The 18,943-nt window shown below is 37.8% G+C and overlaps 1 protein-coding gene across 3 annotated transcripts in view; it reads left to right on the top strand.

Moving 5' to 3' along the window:
* The window catches only part of LOC124299719 (uncharacterized), a 271,430-nt gene that overhangs the window by 130,052 nt on the left and 122,435 nt on the right, over positions 1-18,943 (top strand). For all 3 annotated transcript variants that reach the window (XM_046753029.1, XM_046753027.1, XM_046753028.1), the window contains one exon: positions 2,155-2,344. In XM_046753029.1, coding sequence (XP_046608985.1) covers positions 2,155-2,344 — 190 coding nt within the window. The remainder of the gene's footprint in view (positions 1-2,154; positions 2,345-18,943) is intronic.

Below are 18,943 nucleotides of genomic sequence, written 5' to 3'. Positions count from 1 at the left end.
CTTATTTTTTTAAATATTCCGTTTTATGCACCTTTTCCCCAAAATATCGAAAATCGTATATCGTCATTCACCCTAAAATAAAGCTGTGAAGCCGATCCATTACGTATCCACTTAGCGTTGTTTTTGATTACCTTAGTCTGGATTGAAAGAAAAATTGTACCCAAGAGATAAGAAAGGAAAAAGGAATGGGGAAGTTAGCTTAAAAGATGACGAATAGTACATGATCAAATGCCTCCTTACCTTGTCCGGTTTTCGACAGTGAAATTAGGTCAATTCTTCCCGTAGCAGTTAATTATGTCCATTATTTTTTCGTCGACCCCACGGAATTCTTTTAAACTTTGCCAGTTTTCAGCGTCAGTTGAAAAGACTTCGTTCTATTCTATTATATTCAACTAAACTTGTATACCTACCTTGAAAAATGTACGTCACAGAAAACCAAATGATGATGATAGAGTAGTATTTTTTAATCAACATCTTATAAAGAAAATACTTTACTTTAAGAGCGACCTCTTACATTTTGATACCAAATTTACAGACTTTCAAGGCAAGTGTATATTAAATAAAAAAAAATCCAATGTGGCATCGACTTGCTATTGTTCTCATGTGAAACATGAAATCGTGCAAAGTCATGTGATCTGTCCGTTTTACATTCAATTTTAATCTAAGGGTCATCTATTCTATTACCTAGTCTTCATTTTCTTACCCTGTAACCCCAATCAATACTACTCTGGCAATTTTCGTGAGGAATCTACACAGGCGTACATCTAGAAACAAATTCGGTTCTATATCGGCACCCTTGACATGTAGCATAAGGACCATATAATGTTACGCTTGCATATCAAACTCAATATTGATATTGTTGATGTAACGAATACCCATCTAGATGTATATGGGAGTATAAAATCTATACCCGGTTGTGTCGTGAAAATAACACAAGGGCTCCCAATCCGCCTGGATTTACGTAAGTTAGGATTTTGGGGGGTTGATCACTACGTAAAAATGACATACACTGATTACAATAACAAAGATTAAAATTCAATCATAGAGATTGCAGCGAAATCAAAGATTACAGCAAGATTACACATAGTACAAAATATTTACAAAGATCTCAAGTGATTACACTGGTCTGCAAAATAAACTGTTTTTTTCTCCTTCTTATTATTACAAGTAATTCTAATAGATTTAATACTCTTGAATCGAAATGTAGTAATAAAAAATATGTACCACGCATACTTTTCATGTAATGTTTTTTTTTTTTTATTAAAACGATAATTTTCTTAACAAATTGTAGTCAAACACTAATGACAGCAACTATATTTATAATATTTTTAATAAAAGAAATAATCATATCATGTAATATATTATACATACGCGACAGCCAAAAATGGACAGCAGATGTAGCAGATTCAGCGCACTAAAATCTTCATGTCTATAATATTTTTTTCTGAAGAAGGATTTGGTTGCAGAACTGTGTTACTAAGCTACACGGAATACAAATAAATTTATGAAATTGCAGTGAAATTACACAGATTACAAATGTTTCGAGATATTACAAGAGTAAGACAGGCTACAAAACAATGTCACCGATTACAAAGAGATCGCAAAGGATTACAAAAATTACAAATAATCGCAAAACTTACAGAGATTTCAAGGATTACAAAGATAATACGTTATGTACAGTATTGACAGAAATTTTCATGCGATTACAATGATTTCAAGGATTGCAAAAATAAGGCGAAGAATGCAACAAGATTACAAAAAATTACAAGACATATCAACGGTTGCACAAGAATACAAGGAACATGTACACCAGATTATGACAGTTATTAACTCCTTTGGGGTATATTTTACCGATCGGCATTTGTCTCACGGTCTGCGATTGGAGAAAACAGCAAGAAATCAGTCAATTACGTGCAATGAGACAACTACCAATCGGTGAACTGTACTCTCAATTGCCGAAATGCTGACGGATCCCAATAAAATGTATCATATATTGCATGAATGCGTGCCTCAATAAATACATCTGGCACAACAAAATGTTACTTACAATTCTTAATTCCAGACTCTGCCTACGTTCCTCTGATTTGTCGATTATTAAGTACCTGGGTGAAGACTAGAAAAAAGTGGTAACGTAAGTACAAATTTTTGTTTCAGTCGAGCGTCGCGTTTCCGATATTAGCACGAGTTCAAGAGATACTAGCAAGGAATCCGTATCAAGAAGCGGGAGATTGAGCAGCGCCAGTGTGAGCGGCAGTCAACCGTTGACGCGACTTGCGCGTCTTTTAAATCAACGACCAAGTTTCATTCCAAGCGATGAACTGCCAAGGCGTCTCTCATGGGAAAGGTTCGTACGTCGTTTACTTATACATATAGCCGCTGTGTTCGGAAGCCCGTGTCTGGTTTAACTTTCCAGCGCTGCAGGCAAAGTTCATTTTTGTGCTGCCAAACAAACTTTTCGTGTTGGTACAGGAACAACTTTTTTAACGGGGTTCCTCGGAATAAATTTGTTCATCGAAGTACGCCTAAGCTGCCATTGAACAAAGTCGGCTGCTAAGTGAGCATTTCTAAACGATCGATACGGAAAATTGAGTTCCGTTACTCAAATTTTCGACTACTCGAAGGGTTCTTACCAAGTGAAGTTTACATGAAACTGTATTATACGTTAGTGAGTCCAAGCACATCGAGCCGCGAAGTACCTAGCTTTATAGTTTCATCGATACTGCAAGATAATACGATGAATTACACTATCACTAGACTTGATAACTAAATCGTCAATAGATTCCCTAAATATGTATGGGATGTACCGTCAGGTCAGAAATTTTCAGAAATAAAAGTACGAAAAAACTAAGGCTGAAAAAGTTCACGAAGCTGGTTAAGTAGAGGGGGGGGGGGGTAAGAGTTTCAGCGTAAAAAAAACACTTTTTTTGTGAATTTTTTTTTAAAGTATGGATTGAACAAATTTAGTCAAACTTTTTGTACATTATTGAGGATACTTTTAACAATATTCTGTAATTTTTTCATGCGGAAATATTGAAAAATAAGCCGGTGAGGAGTTTGCCCCAGAACGTCTCAGAAAAAATACAATTTGCGGTGATCACTATATCTCGATCGGAAATTATCTGATATCAAAAACCATTAGAATTTAGTCAAAATATCATCAAATCCTCTCCCCAACGGTCTTTGATTATTTTTTTTTTTCATTTCAAAATTTATGGTGGCCATCTAAAGTGTAAACTGATATTTTCCACGAAAAATTCCGTCATTTTGTGGGTGGGAAACCCCCTTGATGTAGAAAAAAAAATTTTAACTAAACGTTGGGGGGAGGTATTTTACATGTAGAAAATGTGTACCAAGTTTGAAATTAATCGGTCAAGTAGTTTTTAAATGGCAGTGAACACGGACTTTGAAAAAGTAGTTTTGAGAAAAAATCACAAGCGCCCGATCGAACGTACAACGACAAACTGACGCTCGTCTCTCGTTTTAAAATATTGTACAGTGTATAGTATATACATACAAATATAAAATATGTCTTTATGGCTTTACTTACCTGTCTTTACTAAATAAAATATTCTCGAAACAGGATAATGGACAAGAACGATAGAAGTGAATAAGCTATACCTGCTGTCAGAGCTATTATATAGTGTTAAAGGGCAGAAGACTAACTAGACGATAACTTCAAGAGTTTTGCTCAGATCGACTTAAAATTTTGGGAACATATTCTTGAAATGTTTAACAGTAAGATAAGACAAAAAAAAAATTCGATTTTTCGAAAGTGCAAAACCAAACCCCCCCTTTTGAGGCTAATAGAAAAAGTCCTTGTGAATCGGGAAAAATTTCGAAACACTAAATTACAATCTTACATACTTTGTTTTATTAGCAAGGTCAGAGAAATCACGTTATTCTATCATTTTTTCACTAAAAAATCCATATATAATTTGTCTGATTTTGATAAATAGCAGTTTATATACTATTCATAAATTGATACACTACTTAAATTGTCTGTTTAAAACAGTCGGAACGTTGCTGTTTATTGCGGAATACGTTTATTTCTTCTTATCTTCCAATACTTACTAGCACCCTGGAATTTTCAATTTATATTATTCTCTGTCATACAGACCGCTATATTTAGCTCTCTCCCTCTGAGCCGCGTTGTGGTTCTCAGTATTCGTCTAAATTCTGTTATCGATCGTCATCAGCGGACGCTCTCGCTCGAATTCTTCGAGTATATAAGGGAGCTCTCCTCTGAATCGAGCCCAGCTCTCGATCAGATTTTAAGAGAGCAATCAAACGGACTGAAGTCAGCCTGTGTATCGTTTATAAATGTGTCTAAGGAGTTAAATATCGATATTTGCCTTTCAAATATTACTATATCTAATATTCAGCCTCACCACCCTGTATATAAGAGCGTTTAGTTGATGAAATGTCATATTTCAGGGCTGCGTACAATAAGTCGTAACAATTTTTTATCTTAATTTTTTCTTGCGAGTGTTTTTTCGGTGCCGTAGGTCTAATACAAGAACAGGTCTCATTTTTACGTTTCAGCCCTTTGTGGGGGACCCTACTCAGAACTGTAATAATACATTGTTTACTACATAGTTTATCCAACAATAATAAAAACTCAAAGAAGTAACAGAAAGCTAACGATTACATTACCTAATACTTACATTAGCATACATGAGTGAATTTTAAATTAAACCAAGTCAACGAGTCATATCAGAGAAACAATCATGCCCGTGAAAATGAAGCAGATAAACGACTACAATCATGAACAGAATGACAGGCTAAGTTTATCATATAACAACAGTAGAGAATAAAATTTTTTCAAAAGGAGTTTTTCAGTTGGATGTATGTAACTAATTTAGCTCAAGTAACATTTTTCAACTCTTTATTTTATCATGTTTTCAATTCAATAGTTTTTTGACATAATTGCGTCCCATACATTGTTATAATTTTACTACATCCTTTTTAATTATACAAGACCTTGGCATTACTTCATTGTTTCATAATCAACGAATTATGTATCTAAGTTGCAGATTTCGTCGCAAGAAGCCTTCGTTAATTTTTCAATACACCCAAAAATATTCGATTTTGCAATTTCTCTAGAATTATGTATCATATCGGTAACAAGTATATGTAGTAACTTTACCTTTGTGAAAAAATTGTTCAAGTATAGCTAAATATACCACATCGTCTAGTAAAAGTTTTGAAAACTTTGAAAGTTGAAAAACAAGACGATAATTTCAGGATTTCAAATTTTATGATAACGCTCCGCCAGATCACTCGTGCCTGTAATAATAAGGATATACCGTGTAATGGTTCTTTCAATGTGAACCGATGAATAAATTTCGTGCGTCAAATCTGTAGGAAATGCGCACGTAGTAAAAGGTACTGAAAGCTCAGCTTTCACGATCTCATATAAATCGTCGCCATCAGACAACTGGCGCGGGCGAGAGGTGCTTCCGCAATTTTCTGGCTGAAAAAAAGCTTCTTATATTATACATAGAGCGTCCCTTTCGCAGTATACGAGAGTTTGCAGCCTCGTGAATTTTTATCCTTTACCGTTCTTCGCACATTCCTTTTTTTTTTTTTAGTCGTTTGTTTTTTTCATTAATCCCAGTGCCGCTTGCTTATTACTGCGTCTGACCGAGCACGAGAACGTGACTTTTGTAGCACTCGATTTACGCACGACTACTCACCCTCCACTTTTACTGATCCGACGTATTTCCCAGTCACCCCGCTGAAGCAGCGGAGAACAATATTGCCAGCACCGGTGATAATTACCGCCTTTCGATTAGAAAATATTTTGCAATATTTTACAAGAATGAATAAATTTCAAATCCACTTTATTACTGACAAAACCATCGTCAATTCCATCGAGAAGTTAAAAAATTGTTTAGAATGATTATTTCGAGACTAGTTGTTGAAAAATTTAATAGGTGAATGAAGAGGTGTGTACAGTCATTTCATCCCAAACGAGCAGGGAAAATTCTCAGTCCTGGAACATCCCGTTATTTTTTCATTTGCGAAAATAACAAGATATTTTGGCATACGGATTTTTGTTTTGAAAGAAACTCAGAGATCGTTTAGTTGATTTTTCTCAAACTTCAATTAGTTCTAAGGAAATTGAAGACAAGCTTGGAATAGACGAAATTTCATCTAAATCAGCTCATTCGTTTTTACGTTAATTTTAAAAACAATAGTTATAAATTTTTATAAATCATTCACGAATACCTTAACCGATTCTGCTCAAGGGCTGATTAATTTCATTGCGATTTAATGAATTTTTTTTTAACGATTGATTTGAAATTACGCAATAACGATAGTTCCTAATATGAAACTGTAACATTACTGTTACGAACAGAAGATTGTAGGAGATAGAAAATTTTCTGTCTCACCCGAAATACCCAAATTTCAAACATTCTCTTTAGAGCGTTAATCATGCTTACAAATTGCTATTATCAGTTTTGTGGGCTGCTCCAAAAATTAAACTGACCGTTCTTGAATTGAACAAAGATCTTACGACCCTTGTCACGAGAACGTACCTTGTGACATGCCAACATCGTCCAATAATTAGACGTATACCGGATGCCAGAGTCAGTCGGAGAATCCAGTTGGAGTATTTCGAATAAGCGGAATGTATCCCATCTGTGTAGACGCTTCTAACATATTCCGGAAATTCAAATGTTTCTCAATAGTACACGAGGCATTTTACCCAAAACCAACCTACGTCCAACCCTCACCATCGACCTTCTTCTTTTATTTATACATATGGTGTAGAGTGTAACCCAATTTTCGAATCAATAGCCCATATCGATTGACTTCAAATTTTTTTCATGGATTCTTTGTTAAAAAACGAACATTATGAGACCAAGGTAGAATTGGGCGAGCTATTGATTGAGAAGCTACAAGCGAATCAAGTAATTGTTACGTCCGACCTTCCGGCAAACGTCTTCTCCGTCTTTTCGCTACTTGCTAATTCTTCCGCTTTCCACATAGTAACCTTAGTCTCCATCCTGTCGTCCTCGTTCTATCCAGCCACATCGCCCTTACTCTGCTAATTCTATTCCCCACTATTCTGAATTCCCACACCTTTCGTGCATTCGCTCTTCTATTCCATCCTCCATCAAGTACAGAATTCGTATTCCTACGTTCATCCACTCGGCTTCTAATTTGAAATCCAATTCCATCTATTCCAAAATTCACTTCGTTAACACGTTTGCACATTTACATTCTTCACCACTATAATAAATCGTCTACGAATTCAAGTAAACCTTCTTCATCGCATTTATCATTCCTTCCATCATCCCCGGATCGAGGCCAGTGACGAGACCGGACCCGAATTTATACCCAAACAACATCTTGGGTTGGTATAGAAGTGGTTCGACAACCGCTACTCGAATCAACCCCCGTCTATTCCGTAACATAGTTAAAAAGTAGGAAAAATCGATGTAATATGAACTGAAAAAATACAAATTTATATTTTATTCGTTTATTCTCACTTTACAATTACTTGTTTCGTATGTAACTTCTAAACCAAAAGCTCGCACACTTCCATCTAGGTTGCAAAATTGTCGTATTTTATTTGTTCTATTCGAGCTATCCTTTCGAAAATTGTGTTTTCGTATTTTTGAGAGCAAAACAAAAAGAATCGCTGATGTTGAGGTTCAGACGCAGGTTGGTTCAGGGTGGAATGCCTCATATGTATCATGACAGTATCAACTTATGCGTACCGTACTGAGAAAAAAATAACTGCATTTGTCAAAGTTAGGTATTAATTAAGTGAACGGTATCACTTCACTCGCACTGAGGTACATTTCCAATTTTGTTTACTATTCAGTCCTTTTAAATAATTTCACTGCTTACAGTAACCGTAAAATGTAGTTCTTGACACGAAATAAGAATAACTTTTGTACCTGTAACTAGAAAATCTGATATGCGTTACTATTCTTTCTGACTGTGCTGTCACTTGTATCACGTTGTTTTTTTTTTTTTTTTTTGATATTCGAACAATACTCGAACCGATATTGTAACGATACTCATTCTACAAAAATTTCTACCATAAGAAATAAAAAATTTCACAGTTTGGTAGAACAGCAACAAAAAAAAAAACAAATTTGAATGTCTAATTAACGGATATTGCAACTACCGCTCTGTTTAAAATTCCATGATGGTTGCCCAGAACTCCCATTAGGGGGGAAGATAAGTCAGCTCGTTAAAATTTCAGTCGAGTACGAACCTCAGTTAGGGGGTGATGATTTTTGCTAGTCGTCGAAACGCGGCTGGTGTACGGAAGGTGTTTAAAGTTTCATCACCGAATCCGTGCCAATGCGTGCCTCCCACGCCTGCATGTTCCGCTGCCAAATGGGCGATTTTTTAAACCTTCAGCTCTCAGATGGCTCGACTGCCGACCTAAAGTCTAGCAAGCTGTGAGTGAAATGTGTTATGACATTATACAAATCAACAAGCTGTTTGAAAGCTGCGGACTATATCCCACAGAGATGATATTGCTGCCGGGCTGTCGAATAAAGTCATACAAAGAAAATTTTATTCGGATTTTAAAAAAAATTTCAATCTCTACAAATTTTTGCAACACTTCATGACTTGTGAAATTTTATTTCAATCCAAAATAATATTGAAATAAATGAAACGGTCGTTTGTTTCAACAATACGATTCTGCGATGGTAAACGATGCGACCGACATTTCACCACCAGCCAGGCACCGTTAAATTTTAGGATTTCACTACGTGTAAGATGTAATTTCGAGTTTTTAACTGCTGAGTGCTGACAAAGACCATCCGCATCGTTCACCTTCACGGAATCCTTCCGGTATGTAATCCAACCAATAATTGTATCCTAGAACAGATCGATTTAGTAAAAAAAAGGTACTTTTGTGATATGAAAAAATCTTGTTCCTCGCATTTTGTGATATAAAACAAGTATTTGATTATAGTGAACATATTTTTGAAAATCAAAAAGAGGAATACGAAAAAAACATCCTGCTCCAACGAATATATTTTTTCTCTGAATGTGATTTAATTTTCGACTTTTTTGGTGCCTCTTGTAGATATTTTATAAACTTACTGAATAGGACAATTAATTTTCTCTCTGCTCCTGTGATAAAATTGACATTTCGAGATTTAAATTTCAAACATAGGTCAACAGTTCCAATTATTATGCCGTAACGCAAATAGGGTGCGGCAGTTCAGACGAGTGACTTTAGCAGACACGGGCAAGAATCCGAAATTCAAATCTTCCTCTTTCTCTTTACTCGACAATTTCACACGAAAGCGAAATACGGGACACCCAATTGTCTCTTCTTGGAGCAAATATTTGGCCGGTTTTTGGTCGTTCGAAAAGTGTTGGGGTAACCTCGTTGATTTAACAAAGAACCCTTTCCGTTTGAACACCAAAGCATTAGCACGTTGGGCTACTTCAAAGAACACGACGCCCTGACAAATACCGAATCGAAAAAGTCGCATTCTCGGCAGACGTAGAACCCGTATTCAATAACTCGACTGTTGCGTTTATTTATGGTAAGCTACGATACAAGTGCGCAAAGTACGTGATACTTGCTCGAATGTAGTTTGACAGCCGAGTGAAGCGAGAGTGACAAAAAATATATATTTTTTTTTTTTTTGTACCACCTGTAATGGGAAGTCCAACTCGAGAAAATTGAAAACGTGACAATCTAACCTGAACATAGACGCGTTGCTACAACCAGAAAGTAATATTAGGGAGGAGACATAACCCCGCGTTAGGAAAGTGGACCACATTCTGGTCGGAAATTTGTTGTTCCAATAGCGCCGATCGCAGCGCTGATGTCGTCTGTTGCTCTGCACCTGATAGCTGACAATACGAATAACTGTTAAACCCCTACCGACGCCATCTTAACGATTTGTTATCGAAAACTGCGAATTTATTGAAGTTATACTTCTTTAGGCGCGTTATGAAAAACTGATGAGAGTGAAATTTCAAGATGCGCGCGCATCACTGTGACACAAAATTAACAGGATGAAGTTGCCCACTCAACCGAATTCATTAAGTCTCGAAACAAGATGCGCGCGCATCACTGTAACATAAAATTAACAGGATGAAGTTGCCCACTGAACCGAATTCATTAAGTCTTGAAAAATTTGTGAATATCAGTGAAAAAATTGTGCTAAAATACTTTTTCAAGTGCTCCAATATAATTGAGGTTAGTTATCCGTATGTATTATTTATTGATATAAATTAAAATATCATTATTTAATATAATTAATACTAAATATTATTAAATTATCAATGTTGAATATTTATCATTGGTTTTTTAATATTTACAAAATAAAGAAATAAATTTAATAGAACATTTAATAAAAAGTTCGTGACAAAAATTTAATAGATCATTTAAATATAATGTAAGACATCCGTTATTTGTTTTATTGTTTTTTAATGATGCCAAAGAAGTATAACTTCTCACGCGCGTACATAAGTACACGCACCCATTTTTTTTTATGTCATATTAAATGTCACTATCTTTTGGTAATTAACCCCTTCGCAATCCTGAGTAAAAAGAAGTTTTATCAATTTCGCAGGTTTTACGTGTACTTATGTTTGAAATGCAAAGATATAGTGAGTCAATACTTTAGTATTTTCGCTCAAATATGTGTTACTGAAAGTTAGGGGTCAATTGTTGTACAACGTGCCAAACTGCAATCTAATCAAAATTAAATAAGCTTAAGCACATCAATATTTAACTTAACCTGACAGCAACGTGGTAATATATCACGAAAGATTTGATCAAAAATGCTTCGCCAGCAAATTGAAGATGATCCATTTACATGAAAGGTAAGTTTGTGGAGTCTTGTTTTCTGCCGTGAATATTGTTTTCAAACCGTTCTGAAACGTATCCCATCCAACATCCGAATATAAAACCGCATGTACTAATTTTTTAATTAAGAACTGTGCGCGTGTGTAGCTCGCTCAAATCTCCGATGCAACACACGACACCAGCGCTGCGAACGGCGCTATTGGTACTACAAACTTCCGATCAGAATGCGTCTCACCGTTGCCGTCGGAAAGAGTACGTAGTTGTGACTTCTCCCCAACATTACTTCCTGGCTGTAACACAGCGGATCATACTGCGGACCATAGACTTATGAAGAACGACTCTTCACGTCCGATGGCACCATGTACGCCACCATTGTTCGCCACACTGTATCGTAATATACATGAGTTACGGTAATTGTTGGGAAATCGGCCGCCTCGCGTACCCTCTTCGCACCGAAGAGGGTGCACGAAGTCAAACTTTTCTTGCAGATGTTACAAAAACACAGGGTCTAAATTATAGATATACATTAGCCCTTGCCAGATGTAATCAGTCAGATTGAAATCCTGACCCTCTTAAAACTAGATCAAACTTTGTGATATGTTTTAATTGGTTAATTAGAGTATTGTGATTTCCCGTAAATTTGTATTTGCATACATTTAGAGGTTAGCGGTCGTAATGATACATGAGACATACGACAATGTCTGAGTTTCAATTGAGTATAACTTAAAAACTAACTATTATCATACTAGAAATGCTGAGCACACAAATATTTTAGTTTTGAGTGAATCCATAAGGTTACAATAAGTGAAAGAGTATGGCAGGTTCCGGAAAGTTAATAAAAAAAAACTAAACATCACTGATTTCTTAGATTTCTCGATACCTCACCATACATTTTTCCGGCTCTAATCGTAAGTTTCGAAAAAGAATCCTACGTTAGAGGGAGAAAAATGATTAATTTTCATCACGGGCCCGGATTTAGTAGAGAAGTTATTATTTCAAAATTCACTTGAAGCTGAAACTTTCTTGAACTCAACTGTTTACTTTGATCTTTAGTTTTCGAGTCATACTTATAATTGAAAGTCCGACAAAGGGGACCTTGCGGTCTAGCGGGTGAAAATTTGACTGTTTTTCAAAATTTATTTTTTTTATGCTAGTATTGAACAATGTTATTTAAATTTTGTAGGTATGTTTTATTACTTATAAATTTTACAAAATTGGAAATAAAAAAAAAAAACAATTTTTTTTTATTATTATTTTAAAAATGGCGCTGAAGTCGTCCCTTCGCAAAAAGTTGACCCTGCTGCTGTTAATCGATTTGGTTCTTCCACTTATCTGAAAACAAAAAATTAAAAATGACACTTAATTATTATGAGTATATCTATCGCAGTAACTAAAATGAAAAAAAAAAGAAAAATGACAAAATGGCGTATTGTCAAAATTAGAAGTCGGAAAACAGCCTGATTTTAACAATGTTTTGTTTATGAAAAAATTATAAATATTTGATGGAAAATTTTCGTTTTAGTCCCTGCGTTAACTGCTAGTGTACTTAATAACATGTTTTAATTTGAGATGAATCGGTCGAGTAGTTTTTTTTAATTGATCAACATAAGACGGAAAGCAGTAGTTTCGAGATAAACGCGTTTAAAATTTCAAATAAGTATTTTCTCCAAAAAATTAGATTTAAACGGGTACTTACATTAATCTGCAATTCCAGTACCATACAATATCCCTTCAGTCTTCTCATACTCTTGTATTTCTTCAGTTTTAGCTTTTTTACGAGCTGTTCTGGCCTCTTTAGAGTCACTCGTGCTCTGACGATCAGCTTTATGAATTCGTTGTGCATCACGGTCTTGGGCAAGTTGCTCAGCATATGGACCGATTTTAATACCCATTACAGTAGTAAAGATACGAGAGTTCTGGACCACACAATGGCGGCGCTCCCCCTAGTTCTCCCTAGCTTCCGCTTACCCCCCCCCCCGTTGATCTTTTTCGCGGTTTGCCGCAAGATGGCTATTTTCATAGGATTTGACACACACACACACACGTACATACAAAATAATTCCTGTCGAGACTTGTTTGGCGCCGGAAAGCCGCGCATAAATCGAATAGGGTAAAAACCCGCTAGATCTATTGAAAAAATTCCAGGAAATTGCTCTTTGAGATGGTACCGACAATGAACTTTGCTGGTGGTGATGCGCTTAAATCAATCTGGGGCAATGGGGGTGGTCCCATAAAAATTATTCGCACAATAAGGTGTGTCAAGACTTGTCCAATGGAAAATTGTAGTGGGGGTGGGTGGTATATAAAGCGTACGCCTATCGTTATCGTGACTCTGTTCTCATCGTATTCTCATTGTGAACTGTTCTCGCTTGTGAAATAACCTCGAAACGCGGTGGATCTAGCAAAAGTTAACCACGTCAGCCGCCTGGAGAATCTGCCAACCAAGAAGATGTCGGAACTCGAAATTGGGGGAGTGTATGATATCATCAGGTTACGACTGGTCAAAACAAAATTCGGGGTACGTGTTCTGGCGACGATCGATGGAGAATACAACGTCTTCTTACCACCGAGAATCGCAAGAGTTCTACAAGAAGATTCCAGTCAGCTGACTGAAATGTGTAACATGGCCAGGGAAAATCGTCTGCAGATGAAATACCTTGGTGGGGAATATCAACAAGTTTGAATTTTAATGCAGTTATGTGCCATAAATGAACTATGCGATCCCCCTCTACTTCCACAAAATTCATCCGCGAGGGGATAAAAGCGGGTGTGCTGGAGATGGAATAGTCAGTCTTCCACATACCATCCGTCAGTATAATCGAGCACAACATTCCCACTCCTCAACATGGCGATGATCCTAGACGTGCAATGTTTTATTGGTCATAACATGAAGTTTGTACCCAAGGAAGTCGCAGTCATCAATGTAAACGGGTCGGGTCTGGATTACATCATTTTCAAGCCGACCTATGATTTGGCAAGCTTACCACTTGAATGTAGTCCAATGTATGGTTGACACACAATCACCATGGAATTATCATGGAATGCGGGCGACAAATCTCACGAGGATGTGACGAAGATTGTGAGAAAAATGGTTGGAAATGCGTGTTACGTATACGTCAAAGGGGCGGAGAAGAAAGCATGGCTGACGGAGATCGTCGATGGTACAACGAGGGTTATTAATATGGAAGATTTGCATATCATACCCCCTGCACTGGAAAAATTGAGGTATATGGAAGCGGCACCGTGGCATGACTTGAACCATGAATACTCTCCAGCGAATAACCTCCAGCAAGCAGCAGCGCCAGGCTCAATTTGGTATGATGACAACTCTGAATACATTTCGGCATACAACTGCGCCTTTGAAAATGTGCAGCGACTAAGGAGTTGGTATTCGAAGGAGTGTACCAGCTCCCTCGAGAAATCCTTCCGTCTGTACAAAGAATTGAACGGTTTAAGGGCAATGATGTCCGAGGATATAGCTTTTTTACCAAAAGAATTCATCTACACGTTCGCATCAAACTCCATCAATGATGCGTGGGATAAACTACCAGAGAATATGAAAATGACTACGTCATCGCAAGTTTCCGCGGATGTAGCATACATTATACACCAGGACCCGATGGCGATATAGTGGATGGACCGAATCCTCTAATTAAAGACTGTCTAGGTTGCAATCGTGTGTATAGATAATATGGACAATATTTGCCAAAATAGCAATAGAATTTATTACAACATATACAATTATATTCGGGTTTACATGTAGAATATTCAATAGAATTAATCTCAATTATATCATAGTTTATACATAGAATTAAAAAAATTTACTATTCGATAAAATTAAAATCTAGAAATAGGATACATTACAAATATATATCTTTATAACTTTCACCCATTCTTGTCATACAAAATGTAAATGTTATGAATTTTTACTTGTGAAAAATATATAATCAATAATTGTGAATTTAGCGTGGTTTATTCCTCAAATTAATCCATAAAATCATTATCGTTATCCTGTTCGTTAACATTATCATCATCATCATCATCATCATCATCATTGGTATTTTCGACATCTATAATTATTACGATAGTTTCATTCGCCCATTTTTCAATAATTATTTCTATACATATATCCCCGTAATTTATATAATGTTGGCTGTTTAGCCTCACTCGAGCAGCTCGCGCGTCCTCCACGAGTTTCCGAAGCTCCTCCAACGAGAACTCGCGTGTTGCTTCGGAAAAGCCTATAATTATCTCTTCCTGAACCTTTTCATCCTCACCCCAATCAACGATTTTTCAAAATTGATTCGTGATGAAAAATCTGTAAAAAGAGCAAACCGAAATAGAAAAGTTGATGCTGCTGCACTCACCATTTATATACATGATAAATCTCCAACCCAAAAAAGTTTCCACCTATTCAAAATGAGTGATACGGAGAAGGTGTGGAAGATACTAGAATTTTATTTTAATGTAGTGCTACACACCAATCCTCGTCCGAATAATAACCATCATCGTCAGCCCTGTCAATGTCTCCAATCATTTGACGGATTTGTTCAATATTATCCAGTAGTAAAGCAAATCCGATACGCATTTCATCACCATGACCGCCATTCCAAACACCCTCCACCTCCGCCTCCCCCTCATCCTCCTCCTCATCCTCCTCATCCTCCGCATCAGTTGGTGATGGTGATGATTCTGAATGATGATGATGCTCGCCAGCCAAGTTTTGCTCAAACTCGCGATCATCATCACCAGCACTATCGTGAATACATCGCTCGGGGTCGATAATTAGCGTATCAGCATCACTATCAGTCAATTCATCCTCATCATCCTCCTCATCATAAGTCGCCCCTATGCACACCCGCTCATATGTCGGCGATCGTGGTGGTGAATGGGGTGGGGAGTCTGATGACCCTATTTTCCATCCTTTCATATTTTTTCGATATGATTCTGAAATTTTTCCAGAATTTTTATGGATATGACGATAGGGAATACAGAAAAGTTGAAACAAATTGAAAAACTTTGTTAACATACTAATCAAATGCGATAATCATTACGGAATTCAAATCAACATTCACAGTATCGTAAGAGGATTAGCGTAGCACCATATACATTGTGACGTGGATTTTTCCCGCTCTTCGGTCACTCGGAGAAAATGACCGAGAACTTACCGCGCGCACAATAAATCGGCGTCCACGATGTACCCTGGACCTAAAACAATATCGCGAAATTTGTTGGGCACCTGGCGTGATCAACACGCCTCGAAATCGGTAATGCGAAATACCGCGACCATATACTCGATAGCTCAGTACCGCGGAGAGGGGAGGGGTAATTTTTGGGTAGAGAGAGATACAACACACGTACGCCAACACGTGGTTTGGCCAAATCACTATAAAATTCCAATAATATATTTCTAGCCAGCGATAGTACAAGAAAAAATAAAAATAATAATAATACTGCGAAAGTCGTTCTTCGCCATTCCAAATACAAAGGCTTAGATTTAACCCAAAAAAAAGGAATGAACAAACAAAATAATAAAAAAATGAATAGATCTAGAAGACTTCTACGGCCTACGTGCGCTAGTCGCTGTCTTAATAATACCCTAACTCACAAAAACCAAAAACAAAATTTTGACTCGATGCGCTGCCCGCGATCGCCCTCTACTAACTACGACGCTAATCGTCACTTAACCATAAACCGCTGCACAAAAACGTAATCGAGATCATAATCGACGCGCTAACCGCGATCGTTATTAAATCTAGGTGATGTCTTACTTCTACGTGCGCTAGTCGCCACCTTACTGATACACAATAATTCATAAACTAAACCAAAAGGACGTGACTCGACGCGCTAACCGCGACCAAATTAATAAATCTAGGAAGCTTTTTTTTTCGTGCTTGTGTGCAGCGTATTATGACGCATCCGAGCTCCAGTCGTAGTCACTATTTCGAACCGAAATTGTTCCCCACTCGAAACCGTGACTCTACGCGAGACTTTACAGAGATTAACTTGACTCTACGCGTTATCGCGAAACTCAGGCTACGGTCATCATCAAGGAGATCGGCAAACAAATTTCGAGCGCTACACTAACTCAATAATCAAGTGGGCCGACCGTTTACCAGTGCGCCAATCTAACTTGTGCTCGAAATATGTTCGCAAAGAATTGTAAGCGCTTACCGCCTCGCATCCACACGAGGAATTCTCCGACACCGGTCTCCGCCATGTCACACACAATTTTCTAACTTTTGCTTTATTCAATCGTGACCACCGCGAAACGTCGCCAGGACTCAAGTGACGAGCTCTGCAAATCGGAGCCGCAATTCGAACATGCCTCGAACATAGGCGCTATCCGTTGTCAAAATTCTCCCGATCTAATTGGGGTTCTCGTTACGAAATTCTTACAGCCCAGCTTATCGCTATCGTTGAATCCCGCTGTCGCGGGGTGTTGATTGGTTGGCCAGTCTCTGGTAACCCGTAGCTCGACAGTGGCGTGGTGACGACTTCGCGAGGGTGCCTGTCGTCAGTTGGGCGACGAAGAGGGGGCTACGGCTCGCCGGCCACCAACGGGAATCTCGTCCGCCTTGGGTTCCCTCGCTGCAGAGCTCTCCGTTGACGCTCTCTCCGTGGCCTCGTGCGAGGCCCTCCTTCCGTCGCGATCCGCCGCGATTGCCATCCCGTAACGTCGTTCGAATTGGCTGCCGATCCCCTGTCTGAGGCCGCATTTACTCGCCACCCAAAAAAAAATAAACAAAAATCCTGAAAAGTCGTATTCGCTAGACCGACTATGATCCCCTCTCAGAGTCTCGGATGCGTGACCGTTGTCCTGGCGCTCTTTTTCGAAATGAGCCGCGGTCTGATCCGCGGGCTCCTTAATTTTGGGTTCCGTCTAGGGTTCGGGGAGCCGTGTCGCACGCGCGGTAAAAATGCCACGTTACAACATATATATGTGTATTCTATAAAGTACTCACAAAAAATATAAACTCGTTGAAGTCTTAAGATTTTTCAAATGAACGCCGTTGTTTTTTTTTTTTTTTGTTTTTTTTTCCTTCCTTTCTCACAACTCACTTTATCAAAAACGCTTGTTTTCACACGAAGGATTTTTAAAATTACTAGAGAAGTTTCAAACCGCTGTTCGAATTTATACTAAAGGAGTCGCACCCGCCCTCCACCGAGCAAAAACCAGCCAGCTAATCATTTGTAGAGCATGCACCACGTGACATACAGACAAACATGTGACGCGGGGGCAGTATAAGCTAGGAGAAAATTTTCTCAAGAGCTCACCTGCTTTTCGTTGACCGATTTTTCCCCATCACATGCCCCCACGCTGATAAGGATTGGGGTGTGCAGGCTCAGACTTGTTTTGTCATAAAATTTTTTATTCTTTGATGGCTGCGGTGGTCCACCACTGCAGCCCTCCACCCAGTCACCACGGCGCGCTGCCCACTACCTGCTTTTTCGTTGACCGATTTTTTCCCCATCACATGACCCAACGGTGGTTAGGGGTGTGCAGGTTTTTGATTTTTGCTTAGCCACATGAACAGCCATATTGATCAATTTCACAACCTCTCCCCACTCGCAATCCTGAATCGGTAAACACACCGGCTTGCAACCCGATGCATGCACATTTTTTACACGGAAACTGTGAATCGTCCAAGAATTAGAATAAAATATTCAATTATACGAAATATCTCCACATTCTCTTGCCTTATGCATACAGGTGTAACATATCATCATCAATAATAATAATAACAATAACAATAACAACGACAACAACAACAGCAATAATTAAATCTCCGTACATGCATAGATAACGATCTGGCAAAAATACCGAGTCAATCAAACGATAATAGACGAGCACAAGATCAAAATTAAGACGTGGAAATGCAAACAATAAACGGTATTACGAATAGCACAAACGTTTTAGTAAATCAAAATACCATTAAAAATTTCTCAGAAGAATCCCCAAACAGAAAGATCACGACACAACATCGAACCAAATTTTACCAACGTTATGTAACCAAGATAAACGACGCTATACTTAGAAAAATTCATAGCTAAACCTGAAAATAATCTATAACTAACTTACAAGTTATTTGGAGAGGAAATGAGTTTTAATTCATAGACACAATCAAATACGAT

This window comes from Neodiprion virginianus, chromosome 3 (assembly GCF_021901495.1).
Source record: "Neodiprion virginianus isolate iyNeoVirg1 chromosome 3, iyNeoVirg1.1, whole genome shotgun sequence".
In the NCBI taxonomy this organism is placed as follows: Eukaryota; Metazoa; Arthropoda; class Insecta; order Hymenoptera; family Diprionidae; genus Neodiprion; species Neodiprion virginianus.
Note: the sequence above shows the minus strand (reverse complement) of the source record. Positions and strands in the feature narration are given on the sequence as shown.